The sequence below is a fragment of the Numida meleagris genome, chromosome 1 (assembly GCF_002078875.1).
Source record: "Numida meleagris isolate 19003 breed g44 Domestic line chromosome 1, NumMel1.0, whole genome shotgun sequence".
NCBI classification, from domain to species: domain Eukaryota; kingdom Metazoa; phylum Chordata; class Aves; order Galliformes; family Numididae; genus Numida; species Numida meleagris.
In genome coordinates, this window is record NC_034409.1 from 81193830 (window position 1) to 81212906 (window position 19077).

A 19077-nucleotide genomic window follows, 5' to 3' on the forward strand; every position below is an offset into this window, starting at 1 on the left:
TCCCAGCCAGGCACAAGAACTGCCACTGCTGGCCACAGTGCAGGCAAACAAATGGTATTTGTGCTGCCTGCCTTTTGGTGACACAGAGGAAAACTATAACTGCAGGAGTCACCTTCCCTCGGGCATCCTGTTTGCCATGTTTCTGTGCAAGGAGAAAGAATGTAGATTCATTCTGTGGAAGATTTTAGCATACAACCAGCCACAGAAAACACTTAAGCCTTTATTTTAGTTGTTAAAGCATGGGTTTGTCTTTACAGATACGCAGCTGCAGATGGCGTCTATGTGAAAGTTTAAGTTGATTAGGCAGAGTGCATAACTCCAGTCCACTCACAGGAATGCATTCCTGGGACGTGCCTTCCTGTGGGTGAGGAGAAGCCCTCACTGCAGGAGGCTGATTCATCTTGGTGGTGGCAGCTTCATTTGGACCCATGTCTTGCAATGTCCCTTGTCGTGCTGTTTCAGACTTGTGCTCTGATGAACAGCCCAGTGCCACAGGTGGCTGCTGCCTTGTTTCTCGGGCCCTCCTGTTGCCTTGCTGAAGATGCCTTCTGTCTCCATAGCATTATAAAAGGCACATATACATCTATATACAAGTGCATAAATATATAAATAGAGGTGTTATACAAAAATAAATACCCATTCTTTTTTTCTCTTTAGAATAAGTCTTTTGCAAAAGGCAGCTTGGTCCCTAACTGATAGCAGAATGAGTCTCTAAGGGCCTCAGCGATGGCGAGCTGCTGTTCAGATGTCCTGGTAGGTCCTGACTCAAAGACGCGAGCACTGGAACCTGGGGATGGAGGTCTCCTCTGGACTGGCAGCACTCTAGTCTTTCTACCTCTTCCACTGGCACTAGGCCTAGGCAGAAAGGGCTTCCTGAAAGGCAGAGGAGTAAGAGAGAATTAAAATGTGTACAGAAATGAGAGATACTATGATAGCTTTCTAGTCAACAGTCCACTTTATGAGGATAGATAGTCTGATCAAAGACCAAGAACTGCATTCTAAAAGTCCTGGCTACAGGGGAGTTTACTCCTATTATGCTTGTACACAATGAGTTTGATCCATGCAGCAGGAGGGATGGATCAGTAGATCACATCCTAGAGGGATGGATTCACATAATTTTTCAGGGACTTTGGTGTTTGACCAGCCTGGAAGATGTAAGATAAAGAAGGACCAAGTGACTATTCTCTGCAACTGCAGGTGGGTATGCATCCTTCGAGTAGCATATATGCCATGCTTATGGAGAAATGAAAAATCTGTTATTTAAAACCGTCCCAGGCAGTTTACAATGCCAACTGCCGGTGTGGCGTTCTCATGCTATTCTAAGAAACAGTCCTTGCACCACAGAACTGAACATGAACAAAGCCATCAAGCATCCTCTACAGTGAAGTTTCCCTTCAAGATCGGCCCAAAACAATGAGATGAAGCAAGCACTGAATTTTCCAGAACACTGACCGTGGTGGAACACTGGATCTCGTCGAGGATCCAAACTAGGGCCTCCCACTTTGTTGCCTATCGCTGGATGATGCAGGCCAATGAAGTGCTCTTGGAGGTGTGGACAGTCATCTTGTGGCTGGAGAAGCTGGTGAGTGGAGTCATCTGGGAGACTGTACAGGAAAGAGCTGTCTTCTGGTCTTGAACTGGGCAATCTGGAGAGGCAGACAAAGAAAGAAGTTCAGCACTATTTGCAGATGTTTCCTCCTTGAAAGGTATGGTTCATGCAACGTCTCAGCCAGCTGCACTGGTGGAATGACAAACCATTCCTAAATGAGAAGAAATTTGGATATACTTGTGGAGTGGGAATGAGGTGATGGGAACTGGTATCCGTGATTCAAAACTTGGTGAATGCCACAGAAGCTGGGAGGAGTTATGCCTCCTGGGGAGCATGGGAATAATGACTTGGAGTCTGAACATGAGATACAAGCGTCTGCAGCTGGCCAGATTCTGGGCAGCTGTTTATCAGGATCCAGCCACAGATACTACTTTCTCTCATTGTACTTTTTAGTCTACGCTTAGGAGTACAAGGAAGAAATGGGAGAGCCATCTCTAAAGTGAAGTCACCCCTCCTTCAAACTGTGAGAGGAATGAGCTGTGTGAAAAGATTTTAGACCAAACAACACTGAATGCTGGAGCACAGGTTTGTTTCCCACATAAACTGGAACAGACACGGGCATGTTTGCGCTAGCCATTGTAAGCATGTATTCCGATGGGCCCCACAGGATTGTTTCATCCTCCCCCTTGGTAAGCCAGGACCAACCTGGTGGGCTGGTAGTCTCGCTGGGCATTCCCATTTTGCAGCACTCTTGCCTGCAGCAAGGCATTTGTCTCCTCATGTGACTGGAATGAGAGAAAGGATCTTAGCAGAGCAACGATATAAAGCAGCAGTAAAAGGCTGGTGCTGATCTCTTAACAGAACCAGAACCACGAGGCAGAATGGTGAAGTTCTTAGGGAAGAGCTGGAGCTGTTCCTTTTGTTACAGAGTAGAACTGAGCACTGAAAAACTCAGATTACTTACTGCTGTGTCACTGGGTCATGCTAACCGATTTATACTCTCTCTTGTGGAACTGCATTTATTTTACTATGTACATACAGAACACTCAATCCCTGGGTGCTTTGCTCAGGAGAAACAGGAACTGGTTCCATTAAGAGCAGCCTTTGCTCACTGCTTCCTCCATGCCTAAGAGCCACTGCCCCAGGAAGCAAGCCACCTCATCACAAGTGATTTGGAGACCTTCCTGCTCGTCCCAGGTCTCACATAACTCCACTGCAACAGGGAAACTTCATTTAAAAATGAGCCAGTTTTGGCACATCTACATGCTGCAAAAAGTGTCAAGCATGTCTGGAGAAGTCCTCCCACTGCAACCATGGCCATGGCTCATGTCAAATCAGCTGTTAACTGTGGGTGTGGACGTACCTGCTGCATGTCATCTGGACTGTAATCTTGGGGCTTTGTGCTCACATAGTCCACTCCTGCAGAGGGGCAGATGCCGTTCAGATGTGCCCCGCTGGCGTAGGGCTGCCCATTAACGTAGGGATGTCTATTGGCACGAGGAGCAGAGATACCCCTCAGGGGCACCATTGTGTACTGGCAGGATGACACCAGCAGTCCAGCTCCTGGGAAGCCCATGTCAATGGTTTGCTCTGCAGAAGGAAGAACAAGTAAGTCTGAGGCCAAAAGCAGAGGTAAAGCTGAGCTTCCTGAAGTGAACTACTGAAATTGATAGTGTTAGGATGCCCTATAAGGCAGCTGTTTTGGCATCCAAAGCACCCTTGGAAACAAATGATACAAAAGGGAAGGCTTGCTTCCCAGAATGTGCAGGCTTCACAGTTTGGATGTTTGATCCAATTACACCCAGGGTCATATCTAACCCACAAAGTTACATCTTGTAAATCAGCCCTCAAGAAAGGACCCTTACTCTGCTTGGACCAGGCTCTCCAAAGGCAAAAGGGGATGAAGGCCACGATGAGGAGTACAATAGAGCCCAGCACAACGCCTACGATCAAGTATGGTAGGTCGCTGGAACGGGCCACCATGGCTCCTGTCCCCAGGCCACTGTGCCCACCGCTGAGTGGGGGATGCTGCTGAGGGGCCACTGTTGAGGGTGGAAGACGACCCGGCAGACCAAGAGACTTTCGAGCTGTGAAAGGAAGAGACACAGAGTGAGATACAGCCGTGGCAGGGAGAGGAGCAGCACACTCCAGGAATGTGAGTACTGGTGTGGGTGTATGCACATATTGAGCAACAACATCACCGAGCCTGCTTGCCCCCTTCTGTCCCTTGCCAGAGCTTAGATGACGTGCTGTCGGGCAGGGATGACTCCTGCCTTGCTGTGCTCTGGACAGCAGCAGGGACAGAGCGCTGCACTCCCACATGTGCCCTGCAAAGCTGCTCACCTTTAGTTTCACAGATCATCACGTTGCTGAACTCGCTTTCACCACCCTCATTGAAGCACTGCATCTTGATGTCATATGAGGTCTCTGGCTGCAGGTGGCTGATGGAGTGCCAGTATCGATCTCCTGAAGACAGAACACACACACAGGGTGCCATTAGCTTCCTGTGTGCAGACAGTCCACCTCTACAGCAGTGCTAGGTGGGAAAAAAAATAGCCAGCAGTACCCTTGTGCCTTTGGTACACAGGGCTCCGTATGGCCACATCCTCTTACAAAAGGAACCAGTAGTTAGGACCAGCGTCCAAATATCTCCTACCTTCCACCACATCCTTCTTGTAATCGCTGTCATTGTCACTGTCTGTGGGGCGGTAGTAGATGTAAAAGCCATGGATGGGAGTGTTATTGTTGCTTGCTGGGATATACTGCAGAGGAAGAGCAGAAATTAGCAGAGATGTCTGTGTTGTCAGATCCTTACTGTTCTGGGTGAGGAGCAGTTGGGATAAATGGGATGGGACAGGACGAAGTCCTGGCAGAGGATCTCTTCCTTGTCTTGCCACTACTTTTCACAGTAACTAAGGGCTTCCTTCCCAGAAACCACTGATATTTTACACTCTCACATATTGCTTCTGTCACACAGCAGGCAGGCTGTGAATTTGGTCCTGTCCACCCAATCATCCTATACTCTGCTTCTATGATTTTTTTTTCTCTGAAGCATCGAATGGTTTGGGTTGGAAGGGGCCTTTAAGATCACCTAGTTCCAACCTCCCTGCTATAGGCAGAAACACCTCCCACCAGACCAGGTTGCTCAAAGCCCCATCCAACCTGGCCTTCAATGCCTTCTAGAAGGAGGCATCTACACTTTCTCTGGGCAATCTGTTCCTGTGTCTCACCACCCTCACAGTAAAGCACTTATTCCTAATATCTAGTCTAGATCTACCCTCTTCCAGTTTAAAGCCATTTCTCCTCATCCTGTCACTATATGCCCTAATAAAATGTCCCTCCCAGCTTTCCTGTAGGCCCCCTTCAGGTACTGGAAAGGCACTATGAGGTCCCCCCAGCTCAAGCCCTCTGATCATCTTCATGGCCCTACTCTGGCCCTCCTTTTCCTTATCAAGTGACTCAGCTGGGCAAGGACAAACACACCATCACCTTGACTCCAACAGACAAACTGCATCTATCTTGCTATGAACCTGTGACTGTAGAAGTCTCGTACTCCTGAAGACAACTCTGCTCCTCCCTCATCTGGAGCTGTACTGCCCCAGCTCCATGTGTTTTTGCTGCCTTTCATCTAGTACTTTATCAGCTAGTGCATTTAAAATAACATCATTGCCCATCCTGCCGTGGAGCAATTTTGAGTCAGAAGTTAGGAAAGAAGAGTGTGATGCACCCCTCTGAATAAGCTCTAAGCTGTTGGACATTTGGATCTGGGCTTGTGAGCCAAAATATCCTGTCCGCTCCTAAAAATCCTCAGGGCTGGACCGCTGTACACGATTACCAGCACTTAGAATTGCTGTTTAGCAAGTGAGAGTGAAGGACACATCTGCTGGAAACTACTTGGGCAGACAGAGGTGCTAAAAGATTCCAGGAATTTGGCCAGGAAAGCAAGCAGCCACCCCACGCATTGTTGAACCATGCTTGTTGGACAAAATGGTCAAGACCCTGAGGTTATCCACTGGAATGCCTCCTGTTTACAATGCTGGATTCAGATTAAAAGGGTTTCCTAGGCTCTCTGACTTCCTGCACTTCTGCACGGCATAAGCCCAGCCCTCAATGGCTGTGACAGCTATGGGATCTCCAATCCATTTGTGCTAGTGACAAGCACTGGTGTGGTAACCTTGAAGATGTGCGAGCTGGGCAAGTAGCACCTACACATCTGCTTCCTGCACATTCTGAGATCCTTCTTTCTCCCCCCTAAAGCTTACCATCCACTTCAGCATGATGGTGGTCTCGTTAATGGCATCTGTGAAGGTGATGTATGGCCCGGCCACAGGGCGCTCGTAGACTCGGTTGTTGTGCCCAGACACCACATACGGCCGAGACGCAGCACTGGGCTCACTTTCTCCCAGGATGTTCAGTGCTCGGACACGAAACTTATAGGAAAAGCCTTGGGAAGAAATGGGGAATAAAAGAAGTTTCACTAAGACAGCACCGATGTATTTCAAGAGTTCTACTGTCAGCACAGGCCTGGCTGTGGAGAGGGGGCTGTGTCCTCTCCAGAAAGTGAAGAAAACTAGAGATGCTTTGGTTGAAGAACAAACACTGAATGGCCACATTTCAGCCATGTGATAGACAGAGTCTGCTTTTACTTGTCTCTCCCAGTTCCTGTCTGGTTGGCCTAGAAGTCATGTAGCAGTTATGGGAGGTGGGGTGGATGGCTGGATTCAGAGATGCCTGAAATTTGCCCTTACCCTAAAGCAGGTACGGGATAGCATCTTTCCTCTACTGCACAGAAATTAGGTACATAAATCTCAGATAATAAGCCTAAGTCATTTTAGCTGAGACATCCTTTTTCTGCTCTTTAAGTTTGGGTAGGTGTTTAATATGGCTTTTTAAAGCTGTCCCACTCAGTGAAGCCTTTTTTTCTCATGTGAAGTTCAGTGGGAATTGTGCATCCATCTGTCTTGCCTGTGGCTACAGAAAGAAAAGTTCTGTCCTATCTAGTAAATTGCAAAAACAAGACACTAATGCCTCTAGTAACTATGTCCCGTAATACAGAAAAGCATGTGCGAGCCTCCCTGAGGGAGGTCAAATCTATGCTGATCTCTGCAGCTGGAGAAATTGGAGAAGCATTTGCAGCATGTCCCCATACACCTAAGGCTGGAGCTGGGGAGGCTTTGTTCTGCTTACACATGCCAGGGCTGAGTGTGACGTGACAGATGGTTCACCATCCTACAGGGACTGCACGGCTTTCCTGCAGACCCCCAGGAAGCGGAGAGGAGAACACCTGCCTACCTTTCTCCAGGTCTGGGATTTCCACAGAGAGGCGAGAGGGAGGAATGTCACTGGTGGCCAGGACCCAGTCTCCCGCCTTCTTCAGTTTCTTATATTCCACACGGAAAGACTGGATGGGAAATCCACCATTCCCACGGGGGATCCAGGTCACATACACAGATGTCTCTGATGCCATGGAGATAGTTGGACGATCTGGTGCCTCTGGAGCTGCAAGGGGCACAGGTGGACATCAAGACACACTTTCAACATGTCTGGAGGATGCTGTAGCTCAGAGGGATGTGGGTGAAGGATGGCCTGCATCACACCCACCCACATACTCTCTAAGACCCAAGTGCTCTTCGTTGGAGCTGGGACCCCCGAATCCTCACTCCTTTCAGTTTGTGCTCTCCAAATATCTTTTACTGCTGCTTGTATCTCCCTCCTTTTTTCCCCTTTCCAGTTCAAGTAAGGTGCACGCACCCATCGTAGAAGAGACAGCAGTGAGAAGTGTGTATGCGGGTCTGGAGGCAGAGTGGGAGGCCTCACTGATGTGGAAGCAGCAGGCAGGGGGAGATGGGCACTGGGGACAGAAAGGGGACAGACAGGGGTAGGAGATGAGAACAGGAAAGGCCTTGCTCAGAGCCTTACGGGAAAGCCGGCTGTTGTCGGACTGGTTGCTGCTCTGAGTGCTCGTGCCTGGGTCATCCCTCTGGATTTGCTGCTCTTTGCTGGCAACAATCTCTGGTTTTGGGCGCCGGCCTGTGTAGGATGGAGAGATGGCATCAAGGACACGGTGGTGTGGGTGAGAGTTAATTTTTGCTGTGATGAATAAAGAAAATATTCCCAGTCGCAATGCTGATGTAAATAGTCTTTGGATTCAAAACAGCCCTGAGGGCTCAAAGTGCTCAACTTGCAGAGAGGAACTAAAGCAACAGAGGCAGATTTGCTATACTGTTTTTTTTTTTTTTTTCCCCCACTAACATTTAATTTTCTAAAACTTTTAATCAGTTTTCTGAAAATCTTGTTGCTAGATTTCTGCCTAAGCAGGTGGTAATCAGCACAATGCCGAGCTTGAGAAGGTATGAGAGCAGCCCTTCCCATGAGGAAGGTTTCTACACAGGGTATGCCATCCCCCACACTTCTGAGGGACAGGAAAAGCAGCACAGGGACAGGGGGACTGTGCTGAGACTTTTGGAGCACCCTTTTGGTGGTACAGACAGCTTGGCACTAAGCAGACTGCCCGCAGGGAAGGTTTGGAGTCTTTCTTAAGAACAGCTTAGACGAACACCTGTCAGGAATAAATCCCAAAGGCATATCCTTTCTCCAGGCAGGGGAAGGATTAAGTGACCTCCTGACATCCCTCCCAGGCCTATTTTCCGTGGTTCTGCAGGTGTCCAACTGAGACACCGAGAGAGGAAGGAGGGCACCCCGCTGCCTCAGAGCAAAATACCCCAGGACCGTTTTGACCTTTACCAGTCCGGAAGGTCACCATGGCCGTCTGTCCCTCGCCGGCACAGTTGTGAGCGGCCATCTCCACCTCGTAGAGGCTTCCGGGATCCAGCCTGGTGAGCGTCAGGCGGTGCTGCGAGGCTGGCACGTCTCTCACTGCCCAGCTGTCTGAGGCGTTGGCCACCTGCTGGGAGAACAGTGCAGACGACGGGCAGAGTTAAGGCTACGCAGCCTCACCTTGGGTGATTCCTGGCTGAACTACAACGCCTCCTGCGGGGAACGGATGCTGGATGGCTGCGCCCCCAGAAAAACGCAGAAACACGTTTTGTTTTTCAGTGATGTGCCACCATCCCGTACCGAAGGTGGGATTCTCCACCTTCTCTCCAGCTGCAAGGATAATATTTTTGCAGGCAAACACACAGGACGCTGAGGTGACCCGGTGCCGAAAGCAGCATTAGCAATGCAGGCAACGCGACAAAACGGAAATGCCAGGACTCAGCCGTATAATTCATCTTCTCCGGGCGTTTGACACTGACTGATTAATGCCTGCCCCATTTTAGTTTTATTCCTGAGCCTGCAGAGCCGTGAGGCCAGGCAGGGGAACCCTGAAGACTGCTAAATATCCGCGAAAGAAAAAGGGAAATTCTTAGAAATGAAGATAATAACTGTATGGCATCTGACCGCTTGCAGGCTGCTGAGATTTTAGGGTCAGTCTAGGAGCAGGGAGAAGAGACATCCGTGGATATTTTCCAGAGGAGAAACAGACCCTTGCCCAGACAATTCTAAGCCTCCTGTCAGAAGGTTTTACTTTCCTCGGCCATCTCTCACACAAAGAGCCTTTTCTTTTGTTGCTGAATTGATTCCTTCCCTCTCCACGCACATGCTTTTCCAGTCAGAGATGTTTAAACCAGATCATTATATAACTTGATCCTACAGATCTCTTATAGAAAGAGTCTCTTTCTAAACAAGTTTGAGGGTTATTGGGACTAATTCCTTTCCACACAATCCTTCAGCGTCCCAAGAAAGAGTCTCCAGCTGAGAATTTGGACTACACTGAAAACATATTACTGCAAACTGCAGTGACCCACGGTGACCTCCACTGCCCTACAGCCCCTTCCAGGTGAAGCGCTGAAAAACAAATAAGATATGGAAAAAATCCAGCCTGCAAGCTAAGATTGCATACAGAATTGCTTGTTACATGATACACCACTGGGGGACAAAAATCTTCCTGGCAGACTACTAGACCCTATACAGTCTGGTGAGGCTTTTGGCATCTTTTGTTTTTGAAGCTTGCCCCATTGTGTTCTTGTGCTGGCATCTTCTGTCTTTGTTTTAAAGAGTTATTTAAAGCAACGGCTAGCTGCAACCCTCAGCCTTAGTTTTGTTTAGAAAGAAATCAGTGATGTGGGGGGTTACCGCAGCTTCCCGTTATTCCGTATTTTCAAGAAGTCAAACAATTTCAGGAAAATAGATAGATATATTCATATATATAAATGGTGGCTTGCAGTGGCTGGGAATCCAAAACATACCAGATCTGAAATGTACTCAAAGCCCAAAGCAAAACCAATCTCTCTGCTGCAACCATCTGCTTACCCAAAGGAAATACAGGCTTTTTTCCCCTTGCTCCCAGTAAAATGACAAGAAGTGCTCGACATTTCAATAGCAGAATTTTTACCTCAGTGGTGCTTTGCTTTGCTACTTAGAGAATCTGCTGGGCAATGGCTCTGCCCGCACCCTGCCTGCTGTGCTGAGAGGCACTGCAGAGGGCAGGAGCCTTCAGGCTCAGCAGGGCTCGGCACTGCTCCGTGCACCACGGTGTGCCACCAGCAAGTGCTTTACAGTGTACTGCTTTTCAGTCTCCAGAGTAAAACCTTCAGACAGTGGAGGTTTAGAAGCTTCCCAGAGGAGTAAGCATGGCTGTGAGAACCAGAAAGGCATGTGGGTGTGCACACACTCTCTTCATTTTGAGGCTGACACACACACCCCTACCATCTTTTCTTGGATTGGTCCCACTGAGCAGCACCACCAGTGAGCAATGTGTGCCCATGCCCATGTCCCAGCGCACTGTCCACAGGGCATGCAACAAGGCCACCAGCCAGCTGGAGAACAGCATGGAAGAAAGAGGGAGCAGGGCAAAACAGCAATACCTTGCGATGCTTCACCACGTAGTAGAGGATCGGGGCTCTGCTGTCGGGCCGGGGTCTCCACACTAGGTCGTAGCTGTCGGTCTTGGATGTCCGAGGAGAACTGAGGATGATGGGGGCCTCGGCTGGAGACACCAGCTCCTTGTTGGCTGAGCACTGCGGAGATGCTGCCAGTGGGGTGGTCACAGGCTTTGGCAGACTGCCTTTATCCAGGGGCAGCTTTAAGGCACTGTCCCTGGAAGGCGGTGTTGGGGGCTGAGCTGAACCCAGCTGGGCATCTTGCCCAGGGTTGAGGGTAGCTCCTGAAAGACAAGATGCTGAGAGTAAATGAGTGGCACAGGCAGGGTAAATGTGCGATCCAGAATGCGATGAAGACAGAGCTATGAGAAGCCCCCTGAATCCTCTTAGAAGCCTGGAGCTATTCACCTGCTGCACCACAGATAACTCAGAGGTGTCAGGTTCCAGGTAGAGCTGCCTGCTGGGCCTCTCCAAAAAGTGTCAGAAACAAGCTTTCCTTCTCCTCATACAAACATGACATGACTCACAGGAGCCTCTCCCTGGACTGGCCTGGGCCACAGGGGGCTTCCTACCTCTCTGAGAGCCCCTCTGACCCTGGGTAAGTTCAGCAGGGTCCAAGAAAGGTGGTAGCATCTCCAAAACCACTCAGAGTGTAGGATGCAAAAGAAGAAAGAGCACAGCAGCTCAAACCCAAGCAGGTGTGTTACACACCAATCTTCTCCTCTCTGCAATTTTGCTGTTCGTTGGCCTCTAGCACTGAATGACCACAAGCTTCAAGGGAGGGACTCACCTGGCTGGGCTGTCCTCAGCTGCACCATGGCTTGTGCGCTTCCCACCTCGTTCTCTGCCATGCACTGGTAAATGCCATCATCTTCAGGCCCCACACTGACCACTCGCAGCGCCCGGCGGGACAGCCGAAGCCGGTGGCTGGCGGAGAGGGGCACAGCGTTGCGCAGCCACATGACTGAGGGCTGGGGGTTCCCTCGCACCTCGCAGGTGAACTTGGCACTCTGGCCCCAGGGAATGATCTGCTGGGACAGCTCCATGGTGACCTCTGGGGGCTCTGTGAGGGGGAAAAGCACAAATAACGATCGCCGCTTGGCAGGGAGCATGGCACAGTCCTGGCTTTGCACTCTCCTTTCTGGCAGGGATGAGGGTGGAGGGATGGATTCTCAACCCTCCATGCCAGTCCTGCTACCTTTACGGGGTCCCACGTGGATCTGGTTTGTTACATCTCTCCTTCAGTACCCACATGAATCAAAAGGAGAGTTGGCTTAACACCAGCTTCCGCTCTCAGTCACATAGTGACTGTAGGCACCTATAAGTCCCATTTTTCTTAGCTGAAACAGTACTCTTCAAAGGCTGTGCTTGTGCCAGCAACACTTTGACACTTGGATAACATGCAGTCCAACAAAACATGGGCTCACCCTCCCTAAAGTTTGTGAGAAGGGGAAGGATATGTGGTAGAAATACCTAAGGTGTGGTATTCTTTCCGTTTCTCACCCCACAGAGAGCTTCCCTACAGAACAAAGTGAAAAGCAAGACTCTCTGATGCCTTCCCTATGCCAGTCTCAAATACATCTGAGGAAGAGCCTGTCCTCCACTAAAGAGTGTTAGAGCAAACCCAGTGACACAAAGGACAAGGGATGAGCTTCCCCACGGGAGGGGGAAGCTCACGGTGGGATCCCGGAGGAATAATCTTTCACCCTCAAGATAGAATTTATCCCATCTCCTAGAAACTGGAACCACAGGCATGGTTTGACTTACACTGTGGTTTGTCCAGAGAGAGGAAAAGAAGAGCAGGACTAGTATATTTTCCCTGAAAGCAGCTGAGGAAGTCCCAGCCCTTCCTGAAACAAGAGCTACAGCAGCACTCACCGAACACCTGCACATTGTAGAAGATGAATGCTGCTCCAGCCTCACCAACGCCATTGTCAGCCGTGCAGCTGTAGGTGCCTGAGTCCTCCTCACTGGTGGGGTCAATCAGAAGGTTGCTGAGCAGGAACCGTGTCTTATTGTACGCTGAGACACTCAAGCCATCTTTGGCCCAGGTGACGCGGGGCGGGGGGATCCCACTGGCCACACACTCCAGGATGAGACTTTGGCCTTTGGTGACAATGATGGTCTGAGCTTCAGGCGGGTAGATTATCCGAGCGGCCTCCGCTGTGGAGCCTGGGAGGAGGTAATAGGAAGGGAGGTGGCAATGCAAGACAAGAAGGACGTTCTTTAAAGGATCTGTGCAAGCAGCAAGTGGTTTTGCTGATGGTCTAAGGGCCTTTGCTCTTGTATCACCAAGAGTAAGTCCTGAAGAGGTATGGCAATCCCAAGGTTGCACACACAAACCCTGGGAGCAGACCCAGAGGAATTCTGCTCCTAGAAAGGAGTTTTCTCAGCAGCTGCTAATGTCAGTTCACACCAAAACCCAGTTAAAATAGCACTTTGTATACGCTCCCAGGGCTGGAATGGCTAAAAAGGTGACATGCAATGAAAGGAGAGCAACTTACGTCTCACGCGGAGCCTCTCACTGGAGACCGAGGTTTTCACCTCCTGTGTCACAGGGTTGTAGGCAGCACATTTATAAGTTCCCTCGTCCTCTTGGCTGGCATTGACAATCTGAAGGTTCCCAGATGGCATGATAAGGTAATTGTCTGTAGGGAGAGAAGAGGAGATGGCTCACGGCTCAAGATGTGGCACCTGGATGAAACACAGTGCCCTAAAAGAAAAGCTGAACAAGTGAAGAGGGAAAAAAACAATGGGATGACACTAACAGCACTGAAATGAGCCCTTTTTGTTCACACATCAGGAGGAGATATGATGCAGCTGTGGGAGGAAGAATGCTGCAGGTGAAGCTAGCTTGTAACAAGTATGTACAGTAGATAAGAGTGAAACTCCAGAATTTAGATCCAAATTTTAAAAATTCCCCCAAATTCAGAATCATCTTTATCCAGGGACTGGGCTGGAAGAATACTTCACAGACATACGGAGATGCTCAATGAAGAGTAACGTGGTGCATCACCTAATTCTACTTCCTTTCCCCAAGCTTCCTTCCGCACACTGGTGCTACACCTGACTCCTCAGTTCCAGGCAGTGGGAACACATGGAGCCTTGTCAGAAACCCTGACTCAGTGCTCAGATCAGCCAAAAAGGGTAATACTGAAGCCATGGGGACGCAGTGGGGCAGCGCCCCGTGGTGCTCACCTCGGGAGGCCTCCAGCCACTCATGCTTCACGCTGTAGCGGACCTGGGCCTTGGGATGGCTTTCAGGCAGGTCACAGGCGATGACGGCTGTGTTGCCTTCATCCACCTCAATCACGTGAGGGCCGTCAAACTTGAAATCCTTGAGATCTGCAAAGCGAGCAAACAACAGGACATCTCAGCTAACCCAGCACCCCAGCTCATCCTTTCCCTGCAGACGCAGGGCTGCTTCACCGCTGTGCCAGCAGACGACCGCTCCATCCACGGCAGCCAGGGAAACTTGCTCCATATCAGAGCTGTAGTTTTCTCCTTCTCCTTTCTACAAAGCCTATAAATTAAAACACAACTTCCAGAGAAGCTGCCTGTTCCACGGCTGAGGGACTGGGTGTGAAAAATCCTGGCCTCAAAGTAAAAACAGAGCCAACTTACTGCAGCACTGAGGGACAGCCAAAAACGGTCCTTCTACCGCCTCCTACTTCCAGCGCAGCTGCCGTCCTGCTCCTGAGCACTCAATGCTTTAATCACCATTCTGGGATGCCTCAAGGGCATGCGGACACTGGGTGACAGGGGGCAAAAAGGTGTGCCAAGTCGGGATACCAGGGTGATCACGAGGAAGGGAACCTTCTACACGCTCCTCAGAGGCATCACCCTCAGCTCTGCACATCACCACGAGCTCTTCCACCACCCAAAGAGGAGGGCACTCGTCCTCAAACCCTGTGCTACGGGGCACGATGAGGCCTCGTGCTGTCACCAGCTCAGCCATTCCCTCTGCTGGCATCCAGGTGCACGGCGCCAGTGCCCGTGGGCAGTCTGGAGAGCTGGGGAGCAGAAGGGCTTGTGGAGGGCAGGCTCGGTGCAGCCCGCCCTTGGCAGCCGAGCCAGCAAAAAATGTGTTTTTGTTCTCCGCGAAATAGTGCAGCACTCCAAGAGAAAGAGACAACGCTGGCTCCGAGCTTCTCCCACCCACAGTCACGGAAAAGTGACATGAAATTTCTCAAGCAGACTTTCTGATTAAAGCAAGATCCTTTATGGGGTTTAAATAAAAACCAGCCCTCTTGGCAGGGTGGCGAGAAAGCCTCCCCGAAGGCGGCGCGGAGGGGCTGCCGGGCGGCTGCCTTGGGGAGCGAGTGTTCCCGTGCCCGGATTCGAGGGGAGGGGAGCGGGCCGAGCAGGGGAGGGGAGGTTTTGCAATGTCATAAAAATGATTTGCAGCGAACACGCTTCATACTTCTGGAATTTCTTGGCATCGTTCAATTTAAAAAAAAAAAAAATACTAAAAAGAAGGAATAAGGGTGAACTTCAGAAATGCCATTAATCCTTTAAGACAAGCCGAGGAGGGGAGCCATGTTTCCACTGGGTATTAAAGCCAGATGAAGATTAACTCTTAACTTGTGAAGAGCTGGCGGCAACCCGCTCTCTTCCAGCAAGGAAAGTTACTGCCGGGGAGGGGAAGGGTGCCGGCTAGTTTCTCCTCTTTGCTTTCCTACTCCATCAAGGAATAAAATAGCAGGAGCCACAGAAATGGAAAGAGGTGGAGAAGAGGCGAGAGCCCACTGTCTGCCTGCACACATCACGCATATTTCTCCGATCAACAAAATATAAACGAGCATCGGGAAAATTAATGTGCGCCTTGGTGGTCTGGATTCATCACGGCCAAATTAAGATTCTGGAGCCAAGGCACAGGCTCCAGCAACTCTGGCAGGGATCTGCACATGCACACACGTGTGCACACGCACCGACCCCAGAAAGCAGCCCCACAGCCCCACCAGGAGCTCTTTCCCTGTGTGGGACAGCCTCATGCAGGACAGCTGCGGGGGGTCCTTGGCACGCAGCCCCCCAGCAGGAGATGCCCCTCGGTGGGGACCGGGACCCGTGGCTCTCCCTGCCTCCCTCAGGCCACTTGCAGAGAGGACACAGGGGCTGATGGAGACGCACAGGGAGGAGTGGGCAAAAAGACAAGAGATTTTCCAATACGCAGGCATAAGAGCCTCCTGCCAGACTATTGCCCTGCTCCCCCACAGGGAATGAGCTACTCGCCAGTGGATTTTGCCTTCAGGTGGTCTCAGCTCCTCACTGGTTCCCCCTCTGCCACACGCACCATGGCAGGCCCACCCGAGGGGACAGCAGCTTCACCCCGAGGGCTTCATGCAAGCAGGAGAAATCGCTTACCCTCTCCACGGCTGCAAATCCCGGCCATGCTGGGATAACAGGATTTATTATTATTGGTATTTTCTTTCTGCGTGTGGCAGGGAGTGCACGCGAAGGCCACTCCCTGTGTCCATCTGTGGCCCATGAGGAGGCACGAGGAGGGTCAACCCCACAGCTGCCCAGCCGCTGTCATCGGGGAGTGAAACCAGCTGAATCCCAGGGCCGGGGGCCAAGCAGCAGGACGGGTGAGATGGATCGGATTAAATGAATGGGAGGCCATAAATAACTCTGAGAAGGAGCAGTAGTAAATAGAAAGCAGGCCCTCAAGGTGAAAGTCCTCTCACTACCCCCTGGGCACACCCATGCTGCCCTCCAGCCTCTGGCATCCTGAAGCCCCGCTCCCCCTCAGCTCCCCATCACCCTCAGACATCTCACAGCCCTCGTGCCACCCCTCCCAAGGCTCACGGAGCCCCACCTGTGTTTTCCCTCTCTCTTCTCCTCACACCACTTCTGCCCCCGGGGCTGGACCCCCTGAGCCGGCTCAGCAAATGCTTTTCCAACCTGCAAGCGACCTCCTCCCTACCAGCGCCTCTGGGGAGCTGTCAGCAGAGAGGCCCAGGCAAAGGAAAATGAATGGGGCCAGTTTCAGCAAGCAGCTGCAAACTCCTCAGGGACCCCCAGCCTGACCTCGCACAGGGTCGCTGCCCACGAGTGCTGCATCTTGGCTTTCCCCACGTGTGAGCCTCCCCACTGCGTCCCCAGGGCGCCCGGGATCTCCTCTCATCCCTGGCTGCTGGGTCGTGGTTTGGGGATACACCACAGCAGGTGCTTCCCTTTGCTTCACCCCAGTTATTTTTCCGGTTTTAAATGTCAAGGCTAACCATTGCAGGATGACCGTCGAGCTGAATGCATGGATTTTTTTCTGTGCATACTGTGAGCTGCTTGGATTTTACTACCTCTGGCTGCCTGCTCTGCTAGCCAAACACTTCAGCACTCTTTTCCCTGTAAGTTACCCCAAGATCCAAGGAGACCCTGCAGAACTGGGCATGCAGAGCCTGCAACACTCAAGGGTACTTCTTCCAAAGGAGGAGAAAAAGGAGTGCAAAGAGCCACAAAATTGGCCAGAGGATGTTACCTAAACCCCTTGAAACCTAGCAGGACACTTTTTCCAATGACTCCAGATCTGCTTCCAAAATAAACCTAAGCCATAATCTTGAAAATACATTCTTTCCCTCCTGCTTCTTTCATATTCACATTCCGATTTCGCTCTTCCATCTCTGAAAGTAATTTTGGCTTGAGGCAAAGACTTTCAGAGGGTTCCTTTCAGCCCAGCAGGTGAGCTGGAAGAAGCCCGAAGGACCGGCGGCAATGCCCACCTGCCAGGTCTTCCCTCTCCCCACAGACCTTGGTCTCCCTCAAACCAGATCAGAGCAAGGCCCTATAGGTGAGGTCCGGAGCAGGCGTGACAGCCTGTGCTGCACGTGCTACCACAGCTGTCCATCTCAGTCCCACCACAAATCGGTGTCCCCTCTTATTTTAAACCACTGCAAAGCCACTGCTGTGAGCAGTTTCCTTCTCATGGACATGAGCCTGGTTGTGGGAACCCCCTCAGAAGGCTTCTCTCCTGCACCTCCAGCTCCATGTCTTTCCTGGGGCTGCCTGCTCTCTCTTCACCCACAGATTTCCAAGCCTTCCCCATCCAAGGCTGCCATGGTGCATGGGACATGGCCCCTGTTTCCCTAGGAGGACAGGGGATCCACAGAGCCCTTCTGGTGCTGTAGGACCTATCTGCTCTTCACCGCTGATACTAGACCCAAGGAGGTGTGTCAAACAGACGTGCTTTGCCCTAGAAGACAGAGCTAGCGGTGGTGGGCTGGAGTGAAGAGAAAAAGAGAAATGGAGAGCAGTCTAAGAATGAAATGATCAGGCTGAGGAGCTGTGCACACCCCACTCTCCTAAATGCAAACCATGCCCTCGGTAATCCCATCCACCTCTCCCTCCTCTCCTTCCCTCTATCAGGCCACCAGTGCACACAACCCCCTTTCTGCTCTGGAATGTGTTCTCCGAAACTTAATCTTGGCACAGAGCTCAGGCCAAATCCCCCAACATATTCGGCCCCGTGACAATCCCCTCCCACCCCACTTTGGAGCGCAGCAACTCTCCTTCACCTCCTCCTCCCACCCAGCCTGGCCTAAACATTTCACTTCTGATTAATGTATCAGTGTCAAGCCAATAGCTCTTGGCTTTAAAGCCAAACCAGCCCCTACTTTGCACAAACATATTCACTTCTGCACTTTCTTAAGGCTTAGCCCCAGGCTCTCCTCGTGCCAGGAAGATGAAGCAGTGCTGTCACTGCTAAAGGATGGAAGTCTCTGCAGCACAGACCTGCCTCGCCAAACACTGCACAGGACTCGCAGAGGATCAGACTCTCAGGTGCCCAAACAAGGGTGGCCCACACAGAGCCTCCCCAGGGAGCAGTGGTGAGGATCATGTCAGAAATCGTGGAGCTCAGAAACGAGGTGGCTCACAGTGACCAGGCCACTGAGGCCTCGCGGGGAGAGAAAAGAGCCCTGGGAAGGGGGAGCAGGCAGAAGTTTGGTGATCAACAGCAGCAGGTACTTTCTGGAACCCTCAATCAAGATGTCAGCAACCAGATGGGGCAACATGGAGGTGAGGGAACCAACCACACATCAGTCAGGTACTTCCAGCTCTTTGTGGTCATGTGAAAACTGTCACTGTGGGACAGTCTACTATGCAGAAGGACTACTTAGGTTACAGCAGGGCCATAACACGACAGCTAATCCATGATCTAAAGTGCTACAAAATGGCCTGAAAAGTTAAAGGAGCCCTCCCCTCACGCCAGAGTGGACAAGCGAACTTAGATGAACCTCTCCAGATGGGTGAGTGGAGGCCTGAGTAATGCACAGATGGCAGAGTTACTCACTAGCCAAGGTGACCACTGCAGGGACACTGGCAATGACTCCTTCGGGCACACGAGCAATGCACTGGTATCGCCCCACGGTGTGGTTGTTGAGAGCTGTGATAATGAGTTTCCCTCGCTCGATGTGGATCCCCAGCACCTCGTCTGATCCATCCAGCTCCTTCCCATTCAGTCTCCAGCTGAGGTTCACTCTTGGGGGGTCCACGACACACCCCAGGCTGACCGGGCCCCCAGGCTTCTGGACGGTGGATGCAGGCTGCACAGTGACTTGCAGAGATTCACCTGCAAAGAGAAGAAGAAATGGAAAGAGAAAAGCCCCATGAGTCTCAGCAAAAGAAAAGACAGAGGAACAAATTGCAAAA

At 51.1% G+C, this 19077-nt stretch overlaps 1 protein-coding gene across 5 annotated transcripts in view; it reads right to left on the bottom strand.

Annotated features, from left to right (window-relative positions):
* Positions 201-19077, bottom strand: part of BOC (BOC cell adhesion associated, oncogene regulated) — a 44146-nt gene continuing 25269 nt past the window's right edge. For 2 of the 5 annotated variants that reach the window (XM_021399020.1, XM_021399009.1), the window contains 17 exons: positions 18719-18997; positions 13630-13776; positions 12936-13079; positions 12310-12603; positions 11222-11494; positions 10417-10715; positions 8288-8456; positions 7469-7579; positions 6842-7048; positions 5812-5993; positions 4206-4311; positions 3893-4015; positions 3415-3636; positions 2913-3139; positions 2255-2334; positions 1453-1646; positions 201-873 (listed from right to left, as the gene is read on the bottom strand). In XM_021399020.1, coding sequence (XP_021254695.1) covers positions 689-873; positions 1453-1646; positions 2255-2334; positions 2913-3139; positions 3415-3636; positions 3893-4015; positions 4206-4311; positions 5812-5993; positions 6842-7048; positions 7469-7579; positions 8288-8456; positions 10417-10715; positions 11222-11494; positions 12310-12603; positions 12936-13079; positions 13630-13776; positions 18719-18997 — 3242 coding nt within the window. In that variant the 3' untranslated portion in view covers positions 201-688. The remainder of the gene's footprint in view (positions 874-1452; positions 1647-2254; positions 2335-2912; positions 3140-3414; positions 3637-3892; positions 4016-4205; positions 4312-5811; positions 5994-6841; positions 7049-7468; positions 7580-8287; positions 8457-10416; positions 10716-11221; positions 11495-12309; positions 12604-12935; positions 13080-13629; positions 13777-18718; positions 18998-19077) is intronic. The other 3 variants (XM_021399031.1, XM_021399041.1, XM_021399050.1) reach the window with 3 other exon arrangements.